The following is a 19,750-nucleotide window of genomic DNA, read 5'->3' as shown; positions in this document are numbered from 1 at the left end:
AGACTCTCAAAACAAACGCACTGGAGGGTCTTCTGGTTCATGCAGGATGCACAGAAGGAAATGAAGAGGAGATAGATTGTCACAGCAGGATACGTGAGGAACACAGTCACTGTCATGTTGCTCGGCCAAGATCCTCAGAGTCCACGCTTGTAGTCAAATGATGTTATCAGATCATAGTGAAACCTAAACACTGATTTACTTGTGAAGGTGGTTTGTCCCTTCTCACAGTAACTTGTCTGTGTGGTTGTTATGCAACACAGAAAGAGGTCGCCGCTAATGTTGATAGTAATATTACTGTGGCCAGCAGCTGATGACGTGAGAAGTGATTTTGATGATCAGAGAGAAAGTTAAAGGCGCTGCGTTGGCAGGAATGGAGTCCCCTGGGCACCGAAGGCCACACAACTACAAACATCTTTCTCAAGTCTTTTTCCATCACAAGTCTTGAGCAGAGGTGGTCCGTCCTCCAACTTGACCACTTGTGACCATCGCTGTAAAACAAAAACAAAAAACTCTGTGCAGCAGTAAAACATTACAAAGGCATGATGTGCAATATTCACTTTTACAACTTTTTATCAACCACTTTGCACTTATATTACTTTTATTCTATTTTATTCTAACTATTGTGTACTCGCCACTTTACTTCATATGTTATTTTGCTGTAACAATGTACATTTCCTCGTTGTGGGACTAATAAAGGATTTCTCATTCTGATTCTGATGAAACACGTTCATGTGGACTTAACAACCCAATTTATACTTTTGGTTTTTAAACAGCAGCTATTTTTTTTGCATGCTGCAAATCTTGTTACTTCAAACATGGATACAAAATGTGTATTCTGTGAATAACTTCAATTCAGTCCGGTGTTAGTCAATATATTAGAAGGCCTGTTTATTAATTAGGGAGTAATACAAGCCTCCAATTGTGCTTTAAATATTACCGTTAGATTTACACTGTTGTTAACATTTAGATCACAGATTGTGTCTTTAATCTGCTACTTTCCATAGAAAGAGTGATTTTTCTTTGCTAAAACAACCCTGAAACCAAAACATTAAAGTATCAAATCACAATTTGCTTTTCCCGCTCAGAGCCTTGTGCAGGTTGTGAAGCAAAGTTCATGGTTTGACTGTGAATCAATGCTCAACCGCAGTTTTAATGATATCATGGCCTTTGAAGCAGAGCAGAGTTTATAAGCTTTAGTTTCTATTTCAAACTTCTATTTCATCACCATCTTTTTACCTTCAGTGTGAAATAAGTGTGATAGTTTCTCATTAGACTCAGTAAGATATGGGCACCTCAAGGAGACAACGTTCCCAAGACGTCTGTGACTCCAGTGTTCTCCACGTGCGGTTCTATAACCCACATTTTTTATTTTTCACTCGGTTAGATGTTTTTATTTATTTATTTATGAAACAGACAATATATTCTGTTGATTGAAAGAATATATTGGGTCTTTGCTATCCTTATCCCCAATAACATGATCTATCTCAACCAAATTAGCTACCAAAAAACCTGAATGCACACCCTTAAATTGTTGGAAAGGACAGATTAAAGCAAGTGAAATAAACAGATAAATATTTCCAATAAATTGCAAGTAAATATAATTGCACTAGCTGTTAGAGCACCAATACACTTTAATCTCACTACTAATTTATGTAACACTTGTGTCAGCAGTTACCTGTCAATCGTCACGCTCAGTAGTTGACCATTATTAAATTCCTCAACATTTCTGTTCATTAAGCAAAAATATAAACAGATAAGAAGAAGCACTTTGATGTGACAGAACTTATTCAGCATGATTTATTTGTAGACTTCAGAAGTGGAAGATAATTAGTACTTTTTCGGATGAAATGGCCGAGCCCGGGGCATGTGTCAGTCTGTTAAGCCTGCAAAGCCTGTTTCAGCTTGTGTAAGAACGTTATATGGAGCTTGTGCAAATGTATGGTACATTTTTGATAAATTGGATAGGTGAAAATAAAGGTGCAGTCTATTTTGGACACAAATACTGTAGGGCGGGTGGGATCAAAAGAGACAGAGCGCAACAGAAAAGGATCCACAATAGATGCCCTCACTCCTTCACATCGTGACATCTTTGGTGCTGAAAGTGCACTTAGAGGCGACATCTGATATCGTGTATGCAAGTAAGCGCACTTGTTCTCTGTTCCCAGTAAAGCACTGGTAAAGCATTCATGTGGATCCACGCCACTGACTGTTAGTGGCCCTGGTCCTGGTAGAGGAAATAAGCGCGCCGTCTCATTGCCTTTGGTGAGGGGCAAAACTCAAAACTCAAAAATCAAAAGTAGAAGAAACCCGAGCTGTACGGGCAATGCCTCTTTAAACATACATGGAGACAAGCAAAAACACACATGCGATACATATTTATTATGACTATGAGAATTACATTCACAGAAACCCACTGTTCCCACTAATTACTTGCCCTTTTGAAGTCAATGACTTTATAACACATTTCAGCTTGACATAAACTGGCTGATTTATGGCCTGTAACTATTGTTTTATCTTGCTAGCCTTAATACCCCTCCACTAAATCATGTTTCTCTAGTAATTTGTACATTTCACTTGAGGTTCCCATGCATGCCATCAGCTCAGAGGCTCAACTGACAAGATACAGGCTGTTTTCAAATAGTCCACATAAAAAAATGTTTTTGCAGCAGTAGCAGTAATGGACATGCACTGAGTGCACTGACAGGGACTTATGCCTAAACAGTTTATCACAGTGTCCTGAGAAGCATACACACAGAAATGAGCCAATCTGAGTCAATGTAGCACCAAAATAAAGCAAAGATGTTTTCCCATCTGTTGAAAACTGTTGAGTTAGTTACACACATGTATTTCAATGTATGTCACTATTTCTTACTGATTGTTAATAATATACTTTTGGAGTTTTTAATGTCACATGCAAATTGTTTTGCACAATTAAAAGTACATGTGTGACAGTATTTCAGGTAAAACTTGATCTTGATTTTAGTTTGCTTTAATAACATCCATCCATCTATCCATCGTCCACCGCTTATCCGGGATCGGGTCGCGGGGGCAGCAGCTCCAGTAAGGAACCCCAATCTTCCCTTCTCCGGGCCACATCCTCCAGCTCCGACTGGGGGATCCTGAGGCGTTCCCAGGCCAGTGAGGAGATATAATCTCTCCACCGAGTCCTGGGTCTTCCCCGGGGTCTCCTCCCAGCTGGACGTGCCTGGAACACCTCCCTAGGGAGGCGCCCAGGTGGCATCCTTACTAGATGCCCGAACCACCTCAACTGGCTCCTTTCAACGTAAAGGAGCAGCGGCTCTACTCCGAGTCTCTCACGGATGGCTGAGCTTCTCACCCTATCTCTAAGGGAGACGCCAGCCACCCGTCTGAGAAAACCCATTTCGGCCGCTTGCTTTAATAACACTCATGTAAAAATGTACTATGTACTATATTATATTTCGAGTGCAGCATATGCTTTTAAAGATAGGATTCATAACCATATTTGCTTTACTGCTCATACAGCTTGTGATTAATGAATTGGTTTGATGCATTAGTCACTACTAACACTCGCACACCAAGCAACTAGCTTCGAGTTATGAGATGCTGAAATCTAAGAACAAATCAGGATATAAGCATAATTAACGCCATCAACATTGTTTCAGAGCACCATTTGTTAGAAAACCTCAGAGTGAAGCGCAGTCATCTGATTCCCAGGCAGAGCAGCAGCTCAAACTTTTGTATCTGGAGAAGCTCTGTGGTCAAATCAACCTGTTTTGAAAATGATGGATTATTGGGCTGAGAAATGAAGGAACTCTGTGTGTATTAGCAGGGCATAATGATTATCTGAGAAACATACTTACATTAGACAGATGTAAAACAAAAACGCTGAGTGCTCCAAGAATCACTGACAGAGTTGGCAAGGACAGCAGTGCAAGCTGGGAAATGCTGATGAATGCCAGTATGTGTGAGCGCGGGACTTTCTGTCGGAACATCTCTCAGTGGACCTGAAACTATGCTGTTCAGCCTTTTACCGTCACATTTAGAGCTTGAATTTGGCACACAACTTTTAAGCTGCTCTTCACCTTCTGATGTCGTGATTTCATCAAACGATTAATGAAGTGACTGCATTTGTTTTTTGCTGCATCATTATTCTTATATTTTGTTTCAAACCAAAATATAAAAACAACAAGTTGCAGTTTCCTGAAACTTTCAGGAATTAAAGCCCATGGCCTTTTGTCTTTTTAAATACAAAAGATAAGATTCAGCTGTGACCACTGGTTGGATTTGAACCCAGAGTGTGGAAAGTCAGCTAGCAAGTGCTGGCAAGTGATTGATTTCAATGGTTAATGTTTGATTTAGACCCGGTGCAGCCTGTTTCCTCAGTAATAGTGATATCAGTGTTGCAAGAATGACTCCTAAAAGCCGGAAATTAGTTAACACTTTTGCACTTACGGTTCCCTTGTCTAAAAGTCAATATAAAAAATCTATCTAAAGTGTTTTTATTTAGATGCCTGAAATAAGGTGCTTAAGAGATTTTCACATTTTGTTCTAAGACAAAAAAAGTCAGAAATACCCCACTTGTGAATCTTGTTAGCATCTTGACACTTGCTAACAAGTGGCAAGATGAGACTACAGAGGTTGTCTGGGACATTAAACGTCATCACACCGAACACGAGTCCACCTTTAGTTTCATGGTGGTGACGTTGAAGCCATGCGATCGTGGTGTAGTTCATTAATAAGCTTTTTACTTCTGCCAATTTACATTTCAAAAATCATAAAAATGGTGTTCATTTGTAAAGATCATCTTGCGGAACAATACGTGTAAGTATCCGAAATAAATCTGAAATAATCAAAAAGCTTTTTGACGAGAGAACTAGGGCTGACTAACTTCTCTTTTGGCCCACAGAAATATGTCCTCCCTGCAACAATCTGTAGTTTGTTCACCGATAAAATACTTTTTAGAGTTATGTGACTGATATGGATTTAATGAATCAGTGAAATATAAACCTCCTGAAAGTATTTGACCTCCTGTGGAAAACATTTTCATAGATGTGACCCTTGTGAATACACCCACATACATATTTTACACACACATATCAGCATCATCAGCAGATGCTATAATGCTTTCATTGCAATCCGACTCTTTTGTGGAAACACAATACACTTCCAGGCAAAAAGCTGGAGAGATAAAGCAAGTAGTTAACTCTTTTATCTACCTCTACTCAGAACTGTTTCTAAACATGCACAAAAGTGAATTATAAATAGGTTTAAACATGTATAATAAGGTAATTTAATAAATCCATATATGTGTGTCTGATTGGCATGTTGTCTGACAGGTCATCTCATGTGGTTAAGATTTTCCTAGTTGCTTGATTATTATATAACAGCGGAGATCAAAGTTATACCAATTAGCTGCTGATTTCATGGGAACTTGCTGGTGTACATAATTCTGCTTTAAACCTTTGAAATAAGTCGCTGTAGATTCTATATATTTGTGTGGGATTTAACAGTCAGCAGGGTGACTAATTCCTAGCCCGGAGCTGTTCGCATTGCCGTTGCCTGCCAGACTGAACACACGGCAAGGCTGCACTGAGCTGCAACAAGAGATAGTTGGATCAGATAATGTTAGTAGATTCATATATAAATAATAAGGCAGATATATTTACCAAAAACGTGTAGTGTTTGTTTTATCTGTTTCACTGATTTGTATTGTGTTGCTGCGTCTTGGCCAGGCCTCCCTTGCTGAGCAGGTTTCCAACAACAATTGGTTTCACCTGATTACACAAATAGTTAATTGATGAGTAAACTGATATTCATGTGTAAAATTGGTGAATGGAATTTTATTTGTGACGATCACAGCATTAAAAAAGCAACATTGTTACAGAAAAGTGTCCTTGTTCGCTCACAGTGAACTGTTTTCTTCCTTACTACTTTCCACAGGGAAAAATAGTCTGATCCTGGGAAAATAAACAGAACGATCAGCTTGGTCTGTGAGATGTCAGGGTGAACTGACCATTTAAGCTTTCAAAGCTGATTGTACATTAGCTCTAAGATCATATTGCTCCATGGGCGTCACATGGACAAAGGATGATCTTGGCTCTAATGTGAGAAAATCATGTTTTCTCCCAATCACATTTCCTATTTACTCCCTCTCTTGAAGGGAAGAAGCACATGGCTCTTATACCACCGTAAGACATTTATCAGCTCCTGCATCAGTTCTGCTTTGTTTCTGCCGTATTTCCAGACTGGGATTGTTTAGTGTCCTTTACAACTGAGGGTGACAGCAGAAGTGGAAGAGCAGCAGGTGTTTTCTGCTGTTTATCAATGAGCACATGAGCGGACAGGCTGCCGAGCGTCACCTGCAGGATCCTGACGATGTAAAGCAGCTTCACAATGACGTTCATGTCAACTTGTATGTGATTTAGGATGCTCTTACCCAAACATCACCACCTCTGATCTTAACATATCCAACAAATATTATCCTCCTTTATTGCTGATTGTTAGAAAAGACTTGTGGTTCTTCTGGTTTCTAAGAGTCGAGGTCAGCGAGGCTATTCTCCTTTGTACAGGATGTGAATGTACACCTGTTCTCACAGACGGTAAATATCAGCCTCACTGGTTGTCCATTTGTACATTTAATTAGGTGTAAGGTTGACTCTGGTGACAGCAAAGAGGATTAAGCAGAGGGCTTGTTCCACGCATCACAGTGTCCTACTACTGTACAGTTTTATACCATTTTTTACAGTTTAATTCAATTAATGTGTGTTTTTCTCAGAGTCTGGAGGATACTTTAACACTACATTTTGTAGGCGTCTCTACAATGTGTTTGCCTAAGCCACTGCATTGCTTGTTTAAGCTTAATTGCACTGAATTGGAGCCTTATATTGTGTTTATTGTTTCAGGAGAGACAAGCTCTCGGCCAGGTCGACTTCCTGAGATTTTTTAAGACTCTCCGTTCCTGTGTATGGCTGGCATTAGCGGTTTGACACATTACTAAGATCCAGAGGCTTTCTGTACACTTAGAAAAATCTTCATTTTACGTAACCTTACCCCAGAGTGTTAAACTTTTGTTTATTTGTTTATAAACTTTGGAGAAGCCTGTTCACCTCAGGGCCATGTGTCTGAGCTAATGGGGATCATGAGAGGATCTCACCAAACCTCAGCAGGAAAAAAAGAGTGTGAGAAACTTGGTGCTCAAATTATTAACTTCCGCTTTATGTTGATAACATATGATGAAATGTCACAGGTCATGTTTGCTGTGAAATAATAGCATGGGCGTTCATTTACAGCTGCATTACAATAGGTAATGGCAATAGTATAAAGTTCTTGGTTATTACCGCTCAAGTTTAGCATACCAAGTCATGTTTACAGATATGAAAAGTGATACAACAGCAACTATATGTCCATATATTTATTTCTACATTACAATATATACAGAATACAAAATAAAGTGCATAATTTAAAGACTGGATTAAAAAATAAATTTAAAAATATGCCCCTTGTGTGTCAACCTTAAGCCAAATATCATTATACTGTACAATCTTGAGGGGCGTGATTCCTAGAATTTATCTACACGAACAAGCTTGTCTAAAAAGAACAGCAACAAGAGAAACAAGAAAGTCAAGAATGTAATCCGTGACATGAAGCAACAATATGGAGCCGATTTAATAACAGGGAAAAGGCAGACTTTGTGCTTCAAAGCTGCTGAAACTATGACATAAAGCTCATTTGAGTGGAAAAGCTCAAACAAACAGGTTCAAAGGTTCAGTCTATATATATATATATATATATATATATATATATATATATATATATACAGTATATATATAGTGACAACACAGCGGCTGAAAGTATCAAGTGACTCACATTATAAGACAGTAAATTAGGAAAAATGTGGCACAGAATAGAATCGCAAAGAAGGACAATCTTAAGACATTTTCACGACTACAAATCAATTTAGTGAGAATAATCTGTTAAAGAAAATGTTAGTTGAAGCTCTAACTGATACAAAACATTTAGTAAAGTTCTGATTTTCTGGATGTTAGTGCTGAAAGAAAGCGATTCATGAGCATGTGTCCCTTCAGCTGTGTGATATATCAACTGCAACCTTCTCCTAGAGAAGAATAATGTTATTACAAACAATATTTTACACAACATCGATCAACTAGAACACCATTTTTCTCAAGCTGACAGGTATGTTGAAATATACTTCTCTTAATACTCCACATTAAGCAACATCTAACCACTGACTTACACATTTCCTAGAGGGGAAAAAAAGGTTTAGTGTTATTAACTACGGCACAGGAATCTTTGTAAGATGGAAAAGAACATTTTTATAATTTGAGATGACATGTGGGTTTGTATTCCAGGACTAAGGAACAAATACATTGGTGTTCACCACATATTAATACTGCACTTAGTCATGGAACTAACTCATGTCCTTCAAGAAGCGCTGTACAATACAGTTTGTTAAACTAATCAATTCATACAATGGCAGCATACATGCCAGTGATTACACATAAGGATCACATTCAATACTGTTTTCATTTACCTTATTGACTACAAGCGAGTGACTCAATTATTCTAAAAAAACTGGCCCTATCTACGTTAAAGTAAAGTTTTCCATAAAGATCGAACAAATTACAGCTGAAATTATGAAGGATAGCTTTTCCATCACTGACACTTGAGTCATGGAGAAATGGGTCATCTCTGTTAAAGCAACAACTGTTTTTGGCTGAATGACAAAATCTGTTCATGCAGTCAGAGATAGTCATAACTTGAGGTAGCTGGGTGCTGAAACAACAGGATGATAAAGCTCAAAACACTTCAAGTTGCTCTTTTTTCCCGCTTCATGTGACCGACTTCATAGGAACAGCCATTTATTATCTTTATGTGCCTCAGTTTACAGAGGTTTAAAAGTTCAATAAAAGTCATTTAGTAGACAATCTGAGCATACTCAGAACTCTCTCCTAATTTTGAGTTATGTCAAATGCATTTCTCCTCCACTGTAATAGTGCTCAACGACACCTGAAGTGCCGGGTCTTTGGGGCATGGCAGAGCTGAAAGGTCCCTAATTACATTTGTCCCTTCTCTACGCTGAGCCTCAACGCTGCCCTGCTCAGACGAATAAGAAGCTTGCGAGTGTCGGGAACCAGAGAGTGTGTCTAATTTATGGCAGCTTCCTCTGTCCACTTCACTTCCCTCTGGCAGGTAGAGGAAGGTCTGTGAGCTGCTGTTGTAGTCTTGCAGGTTGTGGGAAACCGATGTCTTTGTTGTCTGGTTAGAGATGGCCAAGGACAGTTGATGAGTGTCTATACAGTGGAAGTTTCCCTGTCTCTGTTGCCTCCGTGCCCCCATCTTGCAAAATAAGCACTTGATTTTCTCAATGAGCTTGAGGAGAACAGCCTTGCGGAGCAAGATGTAGATCCAGGGGTCAAGAATGGGGTTGAAGGAGGCGAAGCGTATTGCACGTAGATCAGGGTTTTTGTCCAACCGCATCTCCACTGGAGTCTTATACAGCTGGTTCAAAAACACCTGAGCCTGTAAGTAAAGAGGGAATAGAGGCTGAGTAGGTGGATACATATTTCAAACTATGTGTGAGCTTGCTGTATATGTGTGTTTCTGAGAGGAAGAGTGATAAGAAATAATAATAAGAAATCCACTTGGATTTGGATTACATTTCATGTACAAAAATAAGTACATTTTGTGCGTAAAACGTGCGTAATGGATAGAATGAAGCCACAGAATGGCTTAAAAAAGGCAAGGAACAAGTTATAGAGAACAAAACTGAATATGTTTTGACTTTGCTTTCTAATCATCTATTTGGATTTGGGTCAAAATGCATGACCAAATTGTTTTGTCTACAAAGAAACGAAATTTGTGCGTAAAAAAAGAGAACTTACAACAAGTGGGATGGAGCAGATAAGCACCACTGCTGAAGTGCCTATTAGCAGTATGACCATCTGAATCTCTGCAGCAGCCAGACGTCCAAAGCTGCGTCCTCTCCTCGGCGGTTCCACGTTGCGAGCCAGATCGGCTCCCAGCGACATCCTGCGCACGAAGCGCCGGTGCATCCGAATCAAAGCCACGCACACCAACACGTTACAGATAACAGTGGCGAGAATAAGAAGAGAGCTGAACCCCGCATACATGTAGGAGTAGGCGGCATCGCTGGTCTTGTTGCTCCTCCACTCTAAAAAACACCAAGTTTGCGGGTATTGTTTCTTCACCTGTCCGAAGCCGATAATCGGCAGAGCGCAGAAAAGTGCGTTGGAGATATAGATCGCCAGGATAGTCAAACCCGCCAATTTTTGGTCCACATAGTCATTGTAGAAGTAGGCATGGTTTATAGCGATGTATCTCTCCACGGACATGGCACAGATGATACTGAGCCCCGCCAGAGAGAAGAAAAGCAAGGTGAATCCAAAGTACTGGCACAGCGGGTCCTCTCCGGGCCACGACCCTTTCACATAAGTGGCGATGGTGACTGGGCTGGCCAGCAGTGTGCCCAGGAGGTCCGTGACTGCCAGTCCACACACCAGCGTGTAAAACGTGGTTTCTTTCTGTTCTTTGCGAGATTTACAAAGAACCACGATGGCTATGACATTCCCAACCACCCCGAAAATGAACATTATAGACGGGATGGTCGGGACCATGGTCCTCCCTGTCATCGATTGATTATTCATTGTTATGTCCTTCAAACGCAGGTCCAGAAGAGTTAACTTTTCTTAACGCCAGTATTTCCAGTCCAGAACAAGAAACTGATTTGCACTTGAAAGAAGTCTGGGCAACATTGTCAAAATCTGAAAGAAAAAAAAACTTTTGCACCGTGAATTAAAACAAACTTCTAAAAAAAGTTACATTTCTCCTGCAGAGCACCATGCCACCATGTGGTTTCTGCTGTGGTTACCAACAGTTCCTCAGCTAGCGTTGCAAGAGCACAGTTCACTCACAAGGACAGAGAGATTAAGGTAGGCAGCAGACACCAGTTCAGACATCATTGAAATAGGGCTCTGCCTTCAAGCTTCCTGCAGAGTTCAGTCCCTCCCCTTAATTTCACTTCACTGCCCTGATCAGCTGTTCAGTCTGGTGCAGGAAAGTTCTTGGAGGTTGACCTTAACTCCCAACAAGACTTGTACAACACGATTTCACATTATGAAGTAAAAAAAGTTACAAAAGTGAGACCATTAAAACTCAACAATATGGAAACATGTGCTTTCAAAGTTACCATAGCAGGACAATTAATATTGTGTTTATATTGTATTTTAGGCAATTAGTCGAGGCTTGTATCTGGAGCAAGTTAATAACAAGTTTATTGTTTTTACCATCAAAAATGTGTTCTTAGTTAGAACCAAATATTCCTAAAATCTTAATAGTGCCACAAAATAAAACAACTTCAAAGAAAACTTAAATATAAAATAATGTTAAGATTAATCCACCAAGTGGCTCAAAAGACAGTTTAACAATGTAAAACTACTTAGAAACATAAACATAAAAAAGATAAACCAAGGACATGATAATACAGTAGAAATATGATACTAACATATGATTTATATAAAAGACACTCAGGATAACACTCCAAAATGCTGTAACACACACATAAATAATTCAGTTAAAGGTTATCCTCAATTGGTTTCCTGACAATCATCTTATATGATTGATTTGGGATCAATTATCTATCGTTGTTTTCTCTATAATTATGGATAAAAATCAACAGAGTGTCAAACGACTAATCAATTGTTCACCAAATGTCATGTAAATATATTTATTATTCTGCTTAGTCTTAGTGTTTCTAAGAATACATCAAACAGGTTGAAGAGACTATTTCTGCAAACATGTTTTTATAAGAACATTTTGTCAGGCCATTAAAATTCAGTCCTCGAACACGTTTGTTTTTTAAAGACATGCAAATGACTACAACAATGTAATTTGTGCCCATAATGTATCAAATAAACAAGATGTCCTGCTGAGAGAGAGCGACGACACCAGTGTCCCTGACATGAGGTTCATGTCAGTTAAACTGCAAAACAAAACATGTTGTTATTCAGGTGTGTGAGATGGACTCTGCCTCTTTAAACAAACTCCTACAACCAGAGATTTCTCCATCCAGACATTTGAACCCGGTTTCTTCAAAAGAAAGGAAAGAAAGAAGCTGAGATCTTCTACGTGTTTATAATAATGTTTGATTCCGATACAAACAAATAATTCTTAGTAACAGGGTTTGTATGTTAAAATCCTTGCAACACCTCAAAATCTAGCTAAAACTGACATTTTCACAAAAAAGAGTGAAAAACGTCAAAAAGCCTTTTCTCTATATTCTTCAAAGAGCTGCGCTCAATCAATTTCTGCATTACAGTCTATAACACAGTTTTATTCACTGTACCACAACCCATTATAACATTTATTTCAATAAGCCATACGAAAACATCGCCAAAACAGTGTGATCTATTAAATACCTTTGTAATAATAGCTTGCACAGCCACAGTAGTTAACATGCAGTAGGCATACGAAGAGATTAGTTCAGCTACTCACTGCTCACTGATGGCAGTAGCTCAGTCTGTAGGGACTTGGCCAAGGAGCTGGTGAGTTGCTTGTTCAAGTACTCTACACTCATTTCATGTTTTGTTTTTTTATATCTGCATGACATAATCTTTTTTTCCTGTTCAGTTGCAAAAACGATCTCCCACTAATGTAATTAGAATTACAGAACAATAACTAAAATCGTTGTGTTCCCTAGGATTTCCATGATGGATCAAGACTTGCTTTCACAAACAAACCACCAACATCGCCATGCTCAGGTGGGCGGGGTTCATCTGTGCTGATGATGTCATGAGTGGGCAAATGGCCCTCGTGGCTGGAGCTTATCTGTGTGTGCTGTACTGAACCCTGAGCTCACTGTCAGGTGTGAACAACCAGCATGGGTTTGTTGTCAAAACAGTTGGATTTTCAACATTTGAATAATTCAAATAATTGGACTGCATTTTATATAGCGCTTTTTCTTTTCTTTGCGATCACTCAAAGCTCTTTACAACACATGTCAGCATTCACCCATTCACACACATTCATACAGAGTCAGAGGCTACCATACAAGGTGCACATCAGCTCCTGAGTAGGGATAACCAATCACACACACTCACACACCGTTGGCCATCGGGAGCAATTTGGGGTTCAGTATCTTGCCCAAGGACATTTCGACATGTTGACTGAAGGGGCTGGGGATCGAACTACACCCGCTTAAATAAGCACAGAATCTTGAACAAGTACAGATCTGCATGAATACAAAAAGTACAGACACACACTACTTCAAGCTGCTTTCTGCACACAGAACATGTTGAACTCTGAGGAAACGAGACCCTGAGCCCCTCTGCCTGACGTCATCCCACCACACTGACCCTGTGCTCCTGGAAAACACACTTGTTGTTTTCTTTGTTGGCACTCGCTGGCATTTATTTAAACATAGAAAAGGGGGAAACCCGTTGTCATTTTGGGCGTAGTATAGCCTTGAAAAAATATTTCCTTAAGCATGCCATTTCATAACCTCTATATAACATAACATGTCAACCCTTTGTAAAACAGCTGTTATGTAATGTGTTTGCCACCCTGTATAAAATATGATTTCAGCCTCTTATTGTGTTTTTCTGTACGCGTATGTCTGGTTTCCAGCGTCACAGAATGTTCTGTAAGTAGATTTGAAAGATTTGGCATCTAATGAATGTGCTTTTCCTGGATTTGTTTGTTGAAGTCAGATAACCTGCAGCATGGTCGCACTGTAGCCTGAGATTAATGACCACCAGCACTGTTGAAAGAATCAATTTTCCTGTAAATACAACTCCGGCTTATGTTCTGTGGATAGACAATCGCACAGCCGAGTGGGTCTTTCGGTTTGTACATTTGTTTTTTTGTTAGACTTTGTAGTTTAAAGAAAGAAAAGAAAAAACAACTCCCAGCAGCAACATTTTTTCCAAGGCTTTCATTCCTGGGACAAACAACATTGTGTCTTTGAAAGGTTGTGTTGGTTCGATAGACATTTTTTCTCTTGTGATAGATGTTTTGGATTTGACGTTGTTTCCAACAAGAGGGGCAATTACAGCAAGGGAGGAACATTAAAAAAAATAAAAAGCAATTACAGGTATGTGTCACGCTGTATTTGCCACAGTATTTAGGTGTAGTTATGGATGATTTCCCTCTTAACAATGTGTCTGTGTTTTGGTTTAATGCTTGGGTTGAGCCTATGAATTAACAGCGAGATTATGGTTCGCATTTTTGTTTAGAAAAACAACAGCTACTTGTACATGATCTATGAAGACATGTACCAACACATTCGGTAGCTTGTGGGATGGGTCAAAGAAAAACTGTCTTCATTCCAGGTGTAATTCTGCACTATGTGTACACACCCACACATTTGATAACTGACGAAACTGGCTCTGTAAAAGCCCAATCTACATATTGTCAATGAACTGCCTTGGATACATGTTGATATGTAGTTTGCTAGCTTAGCTTAGCATCAACACTGGAAACACAATGAAACAGCTAGAGTGGCTCTTTAAAAGAAGCCAAATCGACCTACCAGCACGTCTAAAGCTCACTAACAAACGTGTTGCATCTTGTTTCTTTAAGTTGTGAAAAGAACAAAAGTGGTTTCAACATTGAACTAACTCTGGGAGAAAAGGGAATAAGCACATTTCATAGAATGTCAAATTAGTCTTTTAAAAGCTGAGTTGTTTTCAAAGCTTTTATCTCAAATTTCAAACTGTTTAAAAAATATATATTTTATGAAACAAATAAAAGCAAGTAGCCACCTAGAAGGGTTATAAGATTTGTAGAATTTATAAACATATAGTATAGCCTACATTTAAAAAACAATAACCTTGCATCAGAAGTTCTGCAGTCAAGTGCAATAAATGGGTTAAAACATCCAAAAGCATTGGTCTGCTAATTCAAAGTCTAAAATCAATACAAGTCCATGGCAAGAGCACTTGTTTTGTTGAACCTTGATCACCAACAGGCCTACAGATAACATTGTTGTCTACAGTCAGTTATTTTATATTTATATTTATATTAGTCATCACTGTTGGCTGTAGTCGAGGATTCCCAAGGTTTTTGAGAATAAACCCAGGTGGGTCGCTGTCCTTGACACTCCTGTCTCCTTGACTGTCTGCAGCCTGTATTTAAATGTAAAGTTTAGAGAGAGTTTGTAGTGTTTATTCTGTGGTCTGGTAGATTTGTAGATAACATCCTATGTGATCTGACTCAGCCTAACAAATAGAATCAGATGTAAACTGTTTGAACTGGCACAGGATTCGACATGTGACGCCAACATGAAAACGGAAATACTTTTTCTGCTTTTTGAGGTTATTAGAGCAGGCAGTCAACTAGCATGAATCTAAATTCATTACACATATTGTACAATTATTTTATAGTTCCATACATTACCTACTGTGTGGAGGTTTGGGGAAATACGTACAAAAACATCACAAATCCAGAAGAGAGCTATACGAATTGTTGAGAGCTAATTATCATGAATCAACAAACATATTGTCTATAAACTCACATACTCTCAAATTTAGAGTGGTTTGGTGGATGCAATGGAACTGCACAATTAATGTACAAAGTAAAAAATCAGTTGCTTCCAGACTGTATCTAGAGGTTGTTTCAAATTACAATGAGTCAGTATGAACTATGAGGAATTAGGATGTTTACAAAAACAAAGATTAGAACAAATGTAAAACAAAGATTTAAACAATATTTAAAAAATAAGATGATTAACACATATAAAACAGAGGTGTATGAACACTATAAATCATATAAATCATCAAATGTAATCACATCTAATCTCTAACTTCTTAGATTCATTGTTTACAACCACTGTACACATGACCTTAAATGACCGGAGCATAAAACATCCATCTAATGTCAACATCTCTGTTCAGTTATTGGCGGTCCTGAAACCCTGAGAGGACAGTTTACCATTGAGGCAATTGAGGCATTGAGGATTGTAAAGCCTGCCACAATACATAAACTGGCGCAAGCTCATTCAAGTCAGAATGACAAAGAACGCTATTATGAAGGAATTTTATGACATTTTCCTGACCTTCCAGCAGGATGGTTTACCCCTAAAGAGGGTAGCCTATGACTCATATCATAGCAACAGTCAAATAGCAACATCATTGGAAGTTGCTTAAAACATGTTAGTCCATCCACACTGTTCAGATTGCTTGGAAAAACAGTCCTACTGCAAGCTGCAGTACAAGTGTACTATTTTGTAGACATTACTGTGGAAATCATTAACAGAGAGAGAAACTCAAAGCCAAATTAGGGACATTTACAGCTAATCTTTACATGACCAGATGACCCTAGCTGCCCATTGGCACAATGGAAAAAAAGCATGCAGGATGTTGTCTTGCTGATGATGCATAATTAAGGAAAATGGTTCAAACCTGCTGCCAAAGGACCAAACCAAAACACAAGAGCATCACCCGACCGACACTGCATCTCATTTAGTCTTCTCATTTATATTCCAACTACTGACTTTGTGAATTAATTTTGGACACACTGTTTGTAAACTCCAGATTGAAATGCAAGGGAACCCACAGTTTTATTGAGATTACTGACGTACAGTTTTTTATTTCATGATTTGCAGTCTCAGTCTCAGTCTCAGTCAGCAGTTGGGTTCAGTCGAACATTCTGTTGCTATAGCAACCACTACTGGCAAAGTTACAAATCAGTTACAGTTTAACTGACATTGTGACTTTTGACCATTTTGTCAGATCTGTGACTGAGCAAATATCCAATATTAATCTTTGAGCGCCTGCCCAAATACCCTTGTTGTATCAGTGGGTATTCTTTAATCATAGCTGCTAATTATGGCTGTTGATTTGTTATTGTAGTTCTTTTTTTTTGCTGCCAGTAGCCTACTATTCAACCTAACCATTATTAGCTATCTGAGGCTAATGTGTTGCTAATACAACCTTCTAAGGCAATTACACATAATTAATTTGCATGTCAATATATTTTATCTAGCTGCTGTTTTTGTCATGAATACATTCACACAGAACGCCAACATTATGGCAAATAAACAACGTAATTATTTCCAGAACAAGGTACATTTTTCTGAGCAATTGAACCATGAATAAAGGCATCAACTAAATACGTTGTGCAGAACGGGTTGAATTATAAAACAACAACACACAGGATCCGTAGTCTGAACCAAGACGGCAAACTTTAATAGCTTACTTTCGACGGTGAAAAAGTCAGAGTATACTAGATCCAGTTCTTACATTTCACAATAAAACCCCTAGACATAGGCCTACTGTATATTATTCACACACGAATATTTCACATTTTTATGACATTTATTCGCCACGCCCCCGATGTCTAAAGGCCTTTAAGCCCCATTCTCACAGGACCTCTTGTAATTTGTAATAATTGCAGAGGTGGTCTTTGATCTTAAACCCTTTGCTTCAGTGGATGCTGGAAGGGAAAAGTTCTCTGTGGCATACTGTAGGTGCCTTGCGATTCATTTTCTTGAATCATGACTCATGTAATGATGATGAAAGAAGAACATGTGCGGAACCGATTAAACCGATTACTTATACATTTTATCTTACAAGATCATTTATTTTTGATGACATATCTAAACAATCACATATGATACATTGTTTTCTTGGTACAATTAGTCTTGTCTTATCTTGTATCTGGTTGCGCCGGCTTTTATCAATAAAACTCCAGCTGGCAATTTTTCATCAGCAATCCCCACATGCTCCTATCATTCAACGTGGGGGGAAATGTGGACTATTTGTTTTAGGTGGGAGTATTTTCTTGAGTTTTCTGAAAACATTTTTTGATCCTGATAGTGTCATGACTGGAGCTACAGTGCTGCTTCAAGTAGGACAGTTGTGATACGTCTTTCCTGACAGTTACGTCATCCCTAAACACTCAGACATGTGATTTATCCACATCACCTCATCGTTGTGTCAATACTCTTTCACAAAGCTTTGCAGATACAATGTTGTGGCATTGAGTGCTCAGAGGTTGAGAGAGATACTGGAAATCAGAAACATAACATCATGTATCTTAATAAATAGCAGGTCCATGTTTGTACAAGAGACATCTGCTATACAGTACACATACAATAAAGTGTAAACAACTTACTTTACAGTTACAGACTCAAATGCAAATCTTCCACATCATGTAAAAACCTTTATTTCAAACACCATGCATGCAGTGTATTTGAGTCTTAATGTAGTGTGAAAAGCACATCCTGGGCTTCTAGTGATGCAACACACATGGGCGGTGACCAACAGAGCACATCTTTTCAAAATAGGGGGGAATTGCCACAGACACATTTTATGGAAGTAAGGGAGATAAGTGATTACATTCATAAAGATATATTGTTTCTGTTCTTTATAAGGATGTTGTTTTTTATATTAATTAGAGTCTTAACTGTATTACTTATATTAAGATGTTTATTTTAAGCCTTTCACATTTTAAGACAAGGACTTTGGAGACAGTGGGACTTGCTTCTTACTCATTTTCCACTTTCCATACTTCAGGAAACATAGCACTGAGTAAGGCAGAATATCTTTTTGTTGAAAATGATTAAGGAAGAGTTAGACATAGATAATATTTCTTGGACACGCACGTGCGCACATGCACACACAATGTATAACCAGTATATTACTCATGGATAACACCTTTAATATCACATTTCTTAAAATGTAATTATATAATGTAAATTGTACTGTCCACTACATGGTGACATGTTATTAAAAAATTACAATTTGAAATTGAAATGAATTTGTGATGTATTTCTTACATCCCAATAACTTAAATTAAGTACTAATATTAAAACCTTTTCTTTCTTCCAGGTCTCAGTAATTATATTTCGGTCAATTGTTAAACAAATCACCATGCCACAGCACATACTTAGTAACTATTTGCACCTGATGCACCAGCAATTCATGCATATATCCATAAAAACTCAGTATGCGTCTGCAGCATTAATACCGACATTTTAATAACTTGAAAAGGTTATATATATCAGCTGATGATGACAAAATAACAGGCAAATGAATCAGACAGCAAATAAATCCAATTTCTAATTACCACAGCACGTCTGCCTAATTTATTACTGTTTAATATGTGAGCAATACACCCACGTCAGGACACATAAAAGCCATGCATACCCTCAAAACAAACAGATTGACAAATTAAATATTATTTGTTCTCTTTAAAATGTTACATTTGACGCAGCTGACCCTGATGAATAATTAATAAACACATTCATCTGGATCCAAGAGCAACTCAAGCAGCAGAATCTTATCCTGTTATCTGCTTCTTAGAACAGAACAAACACAGCGGTCTCAGATACAAAGCACACTTACAAATAAAAAATAGTAACCGAATCCGGTTGACTTTAGTTCAAGATGAAAGGAAAGAAACAGAACATAGATTGTATTTGCATGATAAGGCTAAAGTGCAGCCATGGGAAGATATAACCTCTGTTTGTAGTCAAACATCTGCAAATTCAGCATTTAGCAGAAAGCATTGTTCAGTGCGGATACTACATTCTAGAAAGATTAAATGTGGATGTGCTGAAGTGTCTTTATTCTACAAATAAGGTCTGCTGGTGAGATAAATGTTTTTTCTTAACAGCAACAGTAGCTGTTCTGTAGCCAAGCTCCACACTGATGATGTCTAATGCATCCCTTTTTCTCTTCCAAATTCTGTAATATTTACAGATGTCAAATAACCCATGACACAGTTCCCC

At 38.4% G+C, this 19,750-nt stretch overlaps 1 protein-coding gene across 1 annotated transcript; it reads right to left on the bottom strand.

The window, feature by feature from the left end:
- Positions 1–7,821: 7,821 nt before the first annotated feature.
- Positions 7,822–10,667, bottom strand: ptger4a (prostaglandin E receptor 4 (subtype EP4) a). The gene is made up of 2 exons (XM_029439692.1): positions 9,885–10,667; positions 7,822–9,522 (listed from the first exon to the last, which is right to left on the bottom strand). Exons 1-2 carry the CDS (start codon positions 10,665–10,667, stop codon positions 8,968–8,970), a joined length of 1,338 nt encoding a protein of 445 aa, XP_029295552.1. The 3' UTR covers positions 7,822–8,967.
- Positions 10,668–19,750: the final 9,083 nt, after the last annotated feature.

This window comes from Cottoperca gobio, chromosome 9, assembly GCF_900634415.1.
Source record: "Cottoperca gobio chromosome 9, fCotGob3.1, whole genome shotgun sequence".
NCBI lineage: Eukaryota > Metazoa > Chordata > Actinopteri > Perciformes > Bovichtidae > Cottoperca > Cottoperca gobio.
Note: the sequence above shows the minus strand (reverse complement) of the source record. Positions and strands in the feature narration are given on the sequence as shown.